This window comes from Pseudopodoces humilis, chromosome 16 (genome assembly GCF_049639895.1).
Source record: "Pseudopodoces humilis isolate 2021_Gansu_Grassland_sample_001 chromosome 16, ASM4963989v1, whole genome shotgun sequence".
NCBI classification, from domain to species: Eukaryota; Metazoa; Chordata; class Aves; order Passeriformes; family Paridae; genus Pseudopodoces; species Pseudopodoces humilis.
This window is the reverse complement of record NC_142215.1, coordinates 16718071-16730702: the sequence shown is the minus strand read 5'-3', so window position 1 is coordinate 16730702 and position 12632 is coordinate 16718071. Positions and strand designations below refer to the sequence as shown.

The 12632-nt window shown below is 39.5% G+C and overlaps 1 protein-coding gene across 12 annotated transcripts in view; it reads left to right on the top strand.

Annotated features, from left to right (window-relative positions):
* HERC1 (HECT and RLD domain containing E3 ubiquitin protein ligase family member 1) overlaps nt 1-12632 on the top strand; it is a 97537-nt gene that overhangs the window by 72445 nt on the left and 12460 nt on the right. For 9 of the 12 annotated variants that reach the window (XM_014251108.2, XM_088063238.1, XM_088063236.1 and 6 more), the window contains exons 47-60: nt 1104-1304; nt 1910-2084; nt 2979-3249; nt 4188-4401; nt 5140-5396; nt 5883-6010; nt 7191-7318; nt 7892-8092; nt 8907-9037; nt 9981-10180; nt 10651-10765; nt 11302-11448; nt 11960-12061; nt 12201-12374. In XM_014251108.2, coding sequence (XP_014106583.1) covers nt 1104-1304; nt 1910-2084; nt 2979-3249; nt 4188-4401; nt 5140-5396; nt 5883-6010; nt 7191-7318; nt 7892-8092; nt 8907-9037; nt 9981-10180; nt 10651-10765; nt 11302-11448; nt 11960-12061; nt 12201-12374 — 2444 coding nt within the window. The remainder of the gene's footprint in view (nt 1-1103; nt 1305-1909; nt 2085-2978; nt 3250-4187; nt 4402-5139; nt 5397-5882; nt 6011-7190; nt 7319-7891; nt 8093-8906; nt 9038-9980; nt 10181-10650; nt 10766-11301; nt 11449-11959; nt 12062-12200; nt 12375-12632) is intronic. The other 3 variants (XM_088063240.1, XM_088063239.1, XM_088063234.1) reach the window with 2 other exon arrangements.

The following is a 12632-nucleotide window of genomic DNA, read 5'->3' as shown; positions in this document are numbered from 1 at the left end:
AAAAGTGACTTCTTTCCCCTGTCTTTCATGTAAGCAGCTGAAAGGACAAACACCTAACCTGGGGTTGATAAGGTCTTGTGAGGAGATGTTACATCCAGAACTGCACATACAAAATCTTATGTTCAAATATCTTTCTTAAGCTGCCTTGTGAGAAAAATTAATTATTGTAACAATAAGTTAGTGTCCCAAAAGTCTGTCATTAGTCTTGTTTTTAATTTTCCTCCCTTTGTCCAAGCTGAGAGCGTCCTGAGGGTGGCTTTCACTTTAAACAGATTGTTTCTGATGTGTCCAGAAAACCTTTCCCAGGTAGTTCTGTGATTCCGGTCCTTTCTGTAGCTCCTGTGACCACAATTGTGTGATTTACTATATTTGTCTATTTACAACTAAATTGAGTGCTCCAGTACTTAGGGCAGGTCTGTCTGCTGTAGATCAAAGGTGTATCAAAGGTCTGATTCTACTCTGTGTGGAGTGAGACAGAGCAGAGAGGTGAGCAAATATCAGCTGACCTGTGTGTAAATGGTTGGCAAGTGAAGGAAGTGCCTTGTTGAATTGCAGTTAAAGTAGTTTTTCTTTGTTGTTTTTTTGTTCCCTGGGAATGCAAAGCAAAAGCCTGGGTGTTCAGTTATAACTCATGAACTAATGCAGGCTTTTTTGATAAATATGAAGATCAGAAATTTCTAACATCTGTCTTTATCATTCAGTCCTTTGGAATAAGCACTTGTTACCATTATTTAAAGCACAACTGTATGCCTGCACTTTTCACTGTACTCCAGGTTTTGGAGCTGTCTTGTGCTGTATGTGATGACCCCTAATGTCTGTCTTTTTAAAGAGCAGCTAGTTTGATACTTCAGAGGATCTTCAGAGAATCATTAAACTTTTTTGCAGTATAAAGATCAAGCTGAATAGAGAGGGCAGGAACAGGACTTTGTGATTTACTTTGTTGTGTCTATGTCAACATCAGAAGATGAATTTTTAATGCTGTTGTGCTGTAGATTACAGTGTATACATTTCATACCTTCTACCGTGTGGTTCTTCTAGTGAACTGAAATTATTTCATATTTGAGATTTTGTAACCACGTCTAATTATATTTTTCCAATTCTAGAAGACTGGGACATGTTAGATGTGGATGAAGATGAAAAGCTGACAGGAGAAGAGGAGTTTGAACTGCTGGCTGGGCCTCTTGGGTTAAATGATCGACGCATTGTACCCGAACCCGTTCAGTTCCCTGACAGTGACCCTCTGGGTGCTTCAGTTGCAATGGTGACAGCCACCAACAGTATGGAAGAAACATTAATGCAAATAGGTACATTTGAAATCCATTTCATTTAAATAAAGAATGATACTAACAGCAGCAGCAACAACAGTGATAACAACTATCACCACCTTCTCCCCTTTTTAGTGGGGTTTTTCTAGAGGCAAGGCAGGAACATCCTGACAGTAGTTCCTGCCTGCCACCATGAAGAAGTGGAGACAAGCTCTGAATTGTCCTTTTGTTATAGGAAAATTAGAGAGAGGAATGTGAGGCATTATGAATTGACAGAAGGATTGAATTTTGCTTACAGACCTTTTGACCATAGTCAAAAGTAGATGCCAGTGTAACATGTTTTGCAGAACCCAATGAATGGCTTTAAATTGGGAGTTAAAAATAGCCCCCACTGATGAAAAGGGAATTAGAGGAACTAAGACTGAGTATGTCAGATTGTGCTCGTGTCTCCTTGAAAATAAGGAATAATTAGGTTATTGAGTGTATTTCAGAAGTGTATTTTCCTCTCAGTCATTATTATTTGTATGTATAAAATACTAAAATATGAATGTGTAACTTAGGCTGACTTTGCTTCTGTGCTTATTACCATATGATAACTTTTTTCTTTTCTTTAAACACTAACTCAAGTTATCATTATTTCCAAGGCTGTCATGGCTCAATAGAAAAAAGTTCTTCTGGCAGGATAACCTTAGGAGAACAAGCAGCTGCCCTGGTAAATCCACACGACCGTGTCATGGCTCTCAGAAGAGTGACAGCTGCTGCCCAAGTGCTCCTGGCAAGAACAATGGTTATGAGAGCACTCTCGCTTCTGTCTGTCAGGTTTGTGGCATCTTTGGAAACACTTTGACCTTTCCTGTCGACACTTCAGTGGGGATTCTAGGGAATTTTCCAGGTCTCAAAGAGACATGAGCAGTTGATAGCTGCTAGAAAAGTGTTTATTGTAAATATGTATCAGTTTTAAAGGCAAAGAGTTCAGAAAGTTAAAGTCTTTGCTAAAACTTTTGGCATAAAGTCCTGGAGTCTAAGCAGCAGCTTCTCAGTGTGGCATTCTGTCTGTCCTGGGCCACAAAAGCAGTTGGTGATGATGATGGTGCTGCTGTTGTTCTTTGGATTTTTTTTTCCAATCCCCAATACAGGGGATTAAATTCATAAATCATCCAATCAGCTAAAAACACACTTCTGAAACAATACTTCCTACACCAATCTGAACTTAATTCTAACATGCAAAAGCAATGTTCTTTTTACTTAAATCTTACGTATAGGGTATTATCTGTTTACATGAATAATCATATCTGTTCTATCCAAGAATGTAAACTATATTTTCATTATGTCTAGAGCTAAGTTGAATCTATGAAGGGTATTATCACTGAACTTTAAACTGGGTAATAAGGCTTTTCACTAGCTAACACAGACTCTTAGGGCACTTAAGCTGTGTTTTTACCTACCTAAAACTAAAACTTACACTTTTACTTTATATCTATGGTTTAATATATTTTAATTATTTTCTCTCTCTGAGGAGCTCAGAGAGGCTTTTATTTTGGATTCCGACACTTTCCTTTTGTAACCAGTTACCCACTTCTGTTGGATAAGCATGCAATTTCAAACTAATTGGGGAAACAATTCTTGTGTCCGTGCTTAAATAATACTGCTAAAAGAAAAAGTTCTGTCAATTTTGTTCTTTTGAACCAAGGGCTTTTATATCCATTTCCACAGTGGTTCCAGTTGTAGCCTGGCAGCTGGTCTTGAATCCCTGGGGTTGACAGACATCCGAACTTTGGTTCGTTTGATGTGCCTGGCAGCAGCGGGGAGGGCAGGCCTGTCCACGAGCCCATCCACAGTGTCCAGCTCCACAGAGAGATCCAGGGGCATCCACAGCAAAACCAGCAAGCCCATCTCTTGCCTTGCCTACCTGAGCACTGCAGTTGGCTGCTTGGCATCAAACACTCCCAGTGCTGCAAAGCTGCTGGTGCAGTTATGTACTCAGGTAGGACTTCAGTACTCACTCAAGTGACACAGTGCCAGATTGCCCCAGCTAACTCCTGACACCGTATCACGGAGTGGGCTGCTCTCCAAAGTCAATATCAGAGATGCAGCTGCTGCAGGGTGCAGCATTACAGCACTTTGGGGCTTGTCAGGCACAGGCAAGGATGAGGGAGAGGTCTTTTGTATGGTTTCCAAGGTGGTTTATTCACGAGGAGGGTCCAGGGCAAAAGACACAAAGTGGGTGAGCAGGGACTTTTATATGGAGGAAGTTCTAGGGGAGGGTACAAAATTTTTAACCAACAGGAGGAAGACAGGAGGAGCATAAGGTGGGGTTTGTAGTATATAACCCAATGGGGAGACACAGGGAGAGGGGACAATTTAAACAAACCTGTGGGGTTCCCAGGGCAGAGGGGCTGGGATAAGGTGGGATTGACAGCTTGGTGGGAGGAGGAGCAGGGAACATTGGGGAACAAGGGGCAGGTTTACAACAAGATGGACAACTGAATGGGAGGATGCATCTTGGGACAAACCAACAATATGGGGAGAAGTGGAACAAATTGAGAACACCACAACACTGGAGGCTACTTTGATTATTTGTGCTTTTATCTTCTCAACTGGGGTGAGACTGCCCTCAGTTTGAGGCTCTCCTTAGAGTCCCTTTTTATTGCTTTGCACAGGGTTTGATTGTTGGTAAAAGCCAAATAACTGTATGTGTCTTTGCTGAGCACTCTTTTCAAGTGGGGAAAATGGATGTGCTTTTTCTGTTCATAGGGTTTTTCTGTCAAGGTTTCAGTTTTTTAATTGAGTCAATTCTATGTAGAAAACAGAAAAAAAAAGGAAAAATCTGTAAAACTATGCACAATTTGTGCAACTGAAAGTGTTTCTAAATTTGATAGTTCCATTTGTTCTGATTATTTATCACCAATTATTTCTTTTCAGAATTTGATATCTGCAGCAACTGGTGTGAACTTGACAACAGTCGATGATCCAATTCAGAGAAAATTTTTGCCAAGTTTTTTAAGAGGAATTGCGGAAGAAAACAAACTTGTCACATCTCCAAATTTTGTGGTTACTCAAGCACTTGTAGCACTGTTGGCTGACAAAGGGGCCAAACTGAGGCCAAACTATGATAAAGCTGAAATTGAAAAGAAAGGTATGATGCAGCTTTGTTTTTAAATATTAATTAGTTCTTCAGTTCCTCATTTGTATGTAAGGGAGAGGCTTGCTAGAGTAATGTATAAATAGATACACTTTTAAAAATGTACAAAACTTGCTTTGATCGAAGGAATGTTACAGTTTATGACACACATTTTACTTAGAAATATGATCTTGTTCTGCAATTGCATCTTTCACTACTTCAAAATATAAATCTGAATGTGTGTGTATTCAAAGCCATAGAGCTGAGACATTGAGCCTGGTTGTGCCTCCTGATGAAATTAAGGAAGGTAACAGCTGATTGCCACTTCCCAAGTGCTGTCCTGTGTCTGAGGCAAAATTTGTGCAGCCTGTCCTCTGAGGGGTCAGTGAGCCACAAATTAACAGCTGTGCTTCGCCCCAGGCTGGTGCTGGGCTAGAGAAGGAGGAACAGGGCAGTGACAGTGGCAGGTCTCTGTCAGAGGAGGCTTTTGCTGTTTAGAAGGCACTTGCTCTTTGACCAACCATTTTCATATAATGAGAATAAGGCTATTTGGAATTCTATTCTTAAGGTTCTTTTTGTGAAAATTGTACTGGGGTTATTTTGTTCTTAGTATCAGAAGAGTGTTTTTACTATAGTTGAAATGATTGCAACGTTCTGCTAAGATGCTCGTTAATCTCTTTCTGGAAATGCTGGCTGTTGCTGTGTTCACGTGTGTACTCATCTAGGCATCATCTCACTGTTTTGTCTAAGCAGGTTTAATTGCCCATTTGTATGCCCATCCTTGCTATGATCCCTCTGCTGTAGGCCCTCTGGAGCTGGCGAACGCGCTGGCAGCGTGCTGCTTGTCGTCGCGCCTGTCATCGCAGCACCGGCAGTGGGCGGCGCAGCAGCTGGTGCGCACGCTGGCCGCGCACGACCGCGACAACCAGAGCACACCGCAGACCCTCGCTGACATGGGTGGAGACCTGCGCAAGTGCTCCTTCATCAAGCTTGAGGCTCACCAGAACAGGGTAAGCAAGGCTCTCCCACTGCACCCGCTTCCCTGCTGTCTTTGGAGAACGCAGAAAAAGGAAAACAGGATCAGTTTACAATTACGCTGTCTGAAATGGTTTCCCACGTGAATTTTGAGAAATAGTTATTGCTTGATGTAAGTTATTGCACCTCTGATGCAGAAAAAGTTCAGCTTCTTGGAGGCTTCAGTTAAAGGGGTCGTGAAAATGTTCCTTAGATCTTAATTTGCATTAATTTTTCTTTCATAGTAGCTAACATATTTGTGCAGTATTCTGTGCAATAGCAGCCTGTGGAGCATGGGGCCTCCCTATCAAGCTTGCTTTATTGCAGTAAATAATGCTGTAAAAGTAGAAAAGTTAATCTAGTTCGATTGTTACAGGGTATTTCAATCACTGTTTCATTGGTTAGTGTTTGTTTAATATTAGTGAGCAAACATACCCAAGTTTTAAATTCCAGTTTTGCCATGATTATTTTGGTATTTGTAGGTCATGACATGTGTTTGGTGCAATAAAAAGGGACTTTTGGCAACCAGTGGGAATGATGGCACCATCAGAGTGTGGAATGTGACAAAGAAGCAATATTCATTGCAACAGACGTGTGTGCTCAACAAGCTGTAAGTTGATTCTTTTACAACAGCCAGATACTTAATTTAAGTTGTAACTGTGCAAGATACTGCAGGTTTGGCTGTCCTCATTATCTCCTGCACTTAAAATCTCATTTATTTTCTGTTGATATGTTTAGGGCATGCAAAATAAATTAAATAGCTTAAAACTGAAAAGAGAACTTAAGTGTCAACATGGTAAGAGTCTCCATAAAGAGATCATGTCAATGCTGTTTAAAAACATCCTTAATTAATTGATGTAAGGAGACATGGGTAAAATAAAAATGGTATGAGATTATCATACAGCAGAAAAGTGAATATCCCTTCAATGGGTTCCAGTGGACAGCTCCAGCATATAACATGATTACTGCAAGTCTGGTCATTTGATTCAAGTGTGAAAAAATAATTTTGACTTCTGAGATACAGCATCTAAATTTAATTCTACATGAATGTCTTGGAAGTACTTGTTAGTTTTTTGTGTGTGTCCAAAAAAGAAAGCAAAAGAAAAAATCAAAATCTAATTCTGTAGTGAAGCATAGGTGAGTTGAACTTGGAAGAATGAAGACACAATAGCAAACTACTAGGTTGTTTTGTGACTATTTTTTAGTGGTTGGCTTAGTTCTTGTTTTCTTGCTGCTGTTCAAAGGAACAACCAGAATGATATAACAATATTATAACCTTCATTGTTCTTGTACTGAAAGCAGTAAAAAATGTGGCTGTTGTGTATGATCCTGAGGATGATTAAAGGTATCTGTGACTCTGTTACAGTTAGGGAAAGCAGACTTTAAAATGGAGTTTTAGAGCAGTGTAACAAGATGGCAACAGGAGGAAGAGTTTAAAGTAGAATTGCTAGCAGGATGTGTCTCTTTCATTTCTTGTCCAAACTATTGCTTCATTTTATGACTTCCCAGAAAATCTTGCCTTTGCTGAAGATGTTAAATTTGAGAAATAAGTAGGTGAAGAGTTTCCATTTGAAACCTAACTTGAAATTTCTTGGAAATAATCAGTATCTCATTCTGTATTTTGAAGTGGTTTTAGAGAGAATGTAGTATTGTGAGCAGAAATATGTATTATGTGAATCTGCTGTGTTGGCAGGATTCCATGTTATAGCTCAGATACTTTATGAGTTCTAGGTTTTCCTGTCTGCTTAAAGGAAATGCCCTCTTAATTTCATTCTTTTATTCTATTACAGAGAAGGTGACTCTGAAGAAGCTCTGGGGTCACCCAGTGACCTTAGTTTATCTCTTGTTTGTTGGAGCATCAGTGGCAAGTACCTGGCTGGAGCTACAGAAAAGATGGTGAACATCTGGCAAGTCAATGGTATGTCCTGAGCTGCCTGTGGTCATTTCCTGGTCCAGCATATTTCCAGGGGAGCTGCCAAGTCACTCACTGCATGTTGGTTTACCCCAGTGTTTAACTGTCCCATTTAAATGCCTCCCATCTCCCACAGTGTCTTTTGAACCTGTTTAGTCTGAGAGAGACAGTAACCCCGAGTGGATGTGTGATACACATCTTTGAGAAGAAGACTTTTAATCCCTGTAATTTGTAATACTGGAAGCTTCATTCTGTTGCCTTGCACTTAGGAAAGTCACTGGTTACTGTGCCCATGGTAACAGACAGTCCCCAAGAAAAGTGTATATTTACTGGGTAGTGAAGAATTGTTTCCTTCCTTAACAAAACTACCTAACTTAAATGATAATTGAGATTTGTTACCTAGATTTTGTGTCTGTGTAGATTAGTGAACCATTGCTTTATATTCTTGTAACTTGGGTGAATTTGTAGTATGTCCTAGCTCTCAATAAGATCTCCTGATTTTTTTTTTCCCATGGAAAGTATTATTGTTTTCTTTTCTTTGGAGATGAAGTAGTTTTAACAGGCTTTTTGATCTCCTAGGAGGAAAAGGCTTGTTAGATCTTCAGCCTCACTGGGTATCTGCTCTAGCCTGGCCAGAAGAAGGGCCAGCTGCAGCATGGACTGGAGATGCTCCAGAATTGTTGTTAATTGGGCGCATGGATGGATCTCTGGCTCTTATTGAAGTTGTGGATATTTCAGCCATGCACCGGCTGGAACTGGAACACTGCTACAGAAAGGATGGTAAGAGACTGCATCAATATTTGAAATTAAAATTGTGAACACACTCCCACTTCTTATGAAGGAAGTATATAATCATTTTTGGTTATTGTTCATGGGATTTCTAGTTCATGGGAGCAGAAGAGTCTGTGGGATCTCTGTCTGCACCCTGATTCCCCCACAGCAGAGGCAGACAGTTTGTAGCAACCTGGTAAAATCCTGCCATTCCTTGCCATTGTGGACAATCAGTAGAGATCCCCTGCAGTGTCTGCTCTGTCTGCAGATAGTATGCACAGAATCATTTGAATTTCTCAATTATTGCCATTTTTCCTTTATAGTTCCAGTCCCAGAGGACATCAAATAGCACATCTTTGGTAGTATTGTGTGGTTTTGCATATTACTTCTTCAGGAAGTCTACAGATTTTTTTTTTGCAGCCTCAGGTGAAGCAATATCTTCTTGCTAAGGAAAGCGGATATTTTCAGAACGTTTTTAGAAGCCTGTCTCAGATACAGAAATAAAATTCAGTCTGCTCTTTTGCTTTGACGTGTTATAGTTCTTTTCACTGTGCCAGGAATATAAATTCAGTTATTTTCATAAAAAGAAGAATGAGTAAACTAGTGCAAAATAATCTCAGCAACTATCATTACAGTGACACTCAGTTTTATCTTTACTGTGTGAATTCAAGAAAATTTTCAGACAAGAATATGTTAAGTGACCTTGGTGGTGGTGGACATTGTTATGCACTTCATAATTTAGACAACTGCACTGCAAAAACTTCGTTGGTAGGAGTGAAGTTGAATTTAGTTCAATGAATGTTTGTGTTGTCTGTTCATGCAGTGTCTGTCACATGCCTGGCCTGGTTCAGTGAAGACAGACCATTTGCTGTTGGCTATTCAGATGGAAAATTGCTCCTAGGAACAAAGGAACCAGCTGAGAAAGGAGGAGTTGTTCTCATCGATGCACATAAGGTAGAGCTGGTCTTTCTTAAACTAATGTAGAATTTTTGTAGGTAAAAGCTGTTTAAGCCGTTCTCTCTATTTGAAAGCTATTTATAAAGGCAAGTGCAGATTATTTTAAAAACTCATACCTGTTTCTGATACATGTATTAACATAATGTACTCTAAAGGAACAGTCTAACAAATATATAAGAAAAAAAAGGAAAAATAATGAATTAAGCACACAGCTGTGCATTGACTGGATTTAAAAGGCTAATTGTTTGACTTGGTAAAGGTGCTTATAATAAATTTTAATTTTGATCATGTCACATGTTTTTGTTTAACTTCCTATGCAATGCAAAAGGTGTTTTTCTAAATATGCAGTTGCAAAGGTTTAGAACATTTGCTTGGCCAGTTTGTACTAATGAGTCATTAATAGTCCATGAATTATTTGTTAGGCTAAGAGCAGAATTCCTCCAATGTAGGTGTAGTAAAAGCGTCTTGAATGCTTCTAAGAGCTGCTCTGGTTGTGTGAAGCAGGGCAATCTCAGAAGGGAGCACAGTGTGGCAATAAATCTGTACTTCTCACTGTGGTCTGTCTTCCTTTCTTACCTCAGACTCAAAGCTACATCTGGGGAAAAATAATCAAGAAGGGTTTGCAGTGAAAAGAAAACATCTTTTTCTGTGTTTCCCATTTAGTTTCTTTTAGCAAACTTCTTAAAGTCTTTTTAATTGGATACTTCTGGAGTGTATCACAATGACTTTATAATTGCAACTTGCTATCTGTGATTTATATGAGAATATTTTTTGTTATTAGTAATTAAATGATTAAATTTTATTTTTTTAATTTAAAATTAAAATTACTAAATTAAAATTACTAAATACATCAGTAATTAAAAGTTTACTCTGAGAGTTAAATTTCCTCCTCACTACTCTGTTACTTCATGCCAACTTCTCATTTTTTTAAAACCAACAGGATATGGTTGTCAGTATGAAGTGGGATCCAGCTGGTAAGATTCTCCTGACCTGTGCCAAAGAGGAAACAGTGAAGCTCTGGGGGTGTCTGGGAGGCTGCTGGAGGCGCCTGCATTCCCTGTCCCACCCAGCCCTGGTGAATGGCATTGCCTGGTGTGCTCTGCCAGGGAAAGGACCCAAGGCTCACCTTCTGTTAGCTACGTAAGTCACTGTTTTGTTGTTGATTCTGCAGGTCTTTTCTGTCAGTCTCTTGTGTTATAGCAAAGAAAAGGGTTTGTTTTTTTAAAAATAATATTCCTTCATTAAGTCAGTTGCCATGAGATTCATGAGGTTCCAGAATTCAAATAAAAAGAGTAACCCTGGTTGTGTTACCAGCTGTTTTGTCCATGACCTGTGGGTGCTGGTCCTGCTTGGAATTTTTTTAATTCAACCAAGTATTTTTTCTGGGAATATGTTGTCAGTAGAAATGGAAAAGCTACAGGGTGTGAGGAATAGGGAAAAAATGCATTTACCCATTGGGAACAGGCTTTTCTACTTTAGATAAATTGATGCAATGCAGTTTTATAGCAAAGTGGTGAAGACTACTGGTATATAAGTTAATATCAGACCATTGATATTTTGTTAGTTAATGTCTTTATTTTGTTTTTCTGATGTCACCTGACATGCTTTAGGGGGTGCCAGAATGGTTTGGTGTGTGTCTGGACTGTTCCCCAGGACATAGTAATCACATTACAGTCCAGCTCAGCTTGCTCAGAAGGATGGTGGGAGCAAGAAACAAGTGCCAAGGTAAAAGGAGGAAACTTTGTGTGTAAGAAATTCCCTTTGCTCATTGTGAAGTTGAGAGAGGAGAAGAATGTGAGCAACTTACTTGAATCTCATTGTTTCCTGAGAGAAGAAAGTTGCTAAAAATATTTACATTGCATTTGTGTGTGGCCATTTTCAGAAGAGGAAATTGAAAAAATTATTTAAGATTAAGGCTAACGATTGTATTTTGATCTGTTTTCTTTTCTTTAAAAGTTGATCCGTTTATCCTAAAATTTAGTGGGGGTTCAAAGTGTTTTGTAGACAAAGAGTGAAGATTATTTTTACCTACATAAATTGCAATCTAGTCTTTGATGTTGATGGCATTCTGTAAGGGGAGGAAAGCTGATAATGTGATCAAGATATCTATAAAATATTGTCATGGTCCTGGGGGATTTTAAATTTAGTAGAACTTCACCATTTGTGTGGGTGATCAGTATTTATTGCAGAATACAGACACTGTCATGCTGCTCCATTTCCTGAAGTAGTGCAGTGTTCCCTAAGTGTGCAATTGCTTGCAGGATGGATACAGGAAGGCAGTGGAAGTGAAATGTGTGTTCCAGCTGAGAGGACATATCACTCCTGTCCGCACTGTTGCTTTCAGTCCTGATGGGCTGGTACTGGTGTCTGGGGGCCTTGGTGGCCTCATGAATATCTGGTCTTTACGGGTAAGATGATCTTTTGTGTGGCTTGATTCTCATTCTTAGTATCTGAAATGGTCAAGGTATCAGACTAGCTTCCACCCCACCATGTGTTAGATACATTAGAGCAAGTGTGATGTAAAATAATGTTATAATATCATGAATAAAAAAATATAAATTGAAATTGTACTTAACACTGAAGTACTTTATGGTTCAGTATTGATTGACTCTGTAGGTTTGGTCATGTTAGTTAAGCTTTGCAGAACCAGCCACTTTCTTTATAGTTAAGAACAATATTCTCTTATGCTGAGGACTCTTTAAAGAGCCAGATAATGTGGATTATTAAACACTTGTAAATCCTTAGTTATATTATCTCCTTAATATTATAAAAATGAGAGGTTTCTGCTTTTAGGTTAAGCAGATTGTTTTTAAATAGTTATTGAAAGCTTCTGAGAGTATCAGCCCTTAGGAATATTGTATGTGCTGTAACAGAACTGTAGCTGTTTCTGCACCTGACTCCAACTCCTTCTTTCCCTAGGATGGTTCAGTTTTGCAGAGTGTTGTGATAGGGTCTGGAGCTATCCAGACTGCAGTGTGGATCCCTGAGGTTGGAGTAGCTGCCTGCTCTAACAGATCAAAGGTGAGACAGAAATGTTTGAATCTGTGTGTTTTCTGGCTCCTGTGGAAACCAAGATGGTTGGTGATAAATCAGTGGAGCTGAACGATCCTTCTTGGTGAAGTTTTAATTTCTAACGCGTCACGTAACTGCTGTTGAACAGGATGTGTTGGTGGTGAACTGCACCTCAGAGTGGATCTCTTCCAATCACGTGCTGGCAACGTGCAGGACTGCGCTGAAACAGCAGGGAGTTCTGGGCTTGAACATGGCTCCATGCATGCGTGCGTTCCTGGAGCGCCTGCCTGTCATGCTGCAGGAGCAGTACGCCTATGAAAAGGTAGGAGTAATGCAAATGCTTAGCATTCTTGGTTGATAGGAGTTTACTCTTCGGATCTCAGCTGGTTTCAGTCTTTCACCAGAGAACACAGAAAACTTTCCTACATTCTACTTGAAATATCTTTCACTATTCTCAGAGCTAGTAGTCTCCTAATTTGAAAATATTTAAAATATTAGAAAAACTTCAGTTAAGCATAGAGGAAGGTATTGTTCTACAGGATTAGCTTTTAAGGACTTGTATTTTGAAGTGATTGATGCG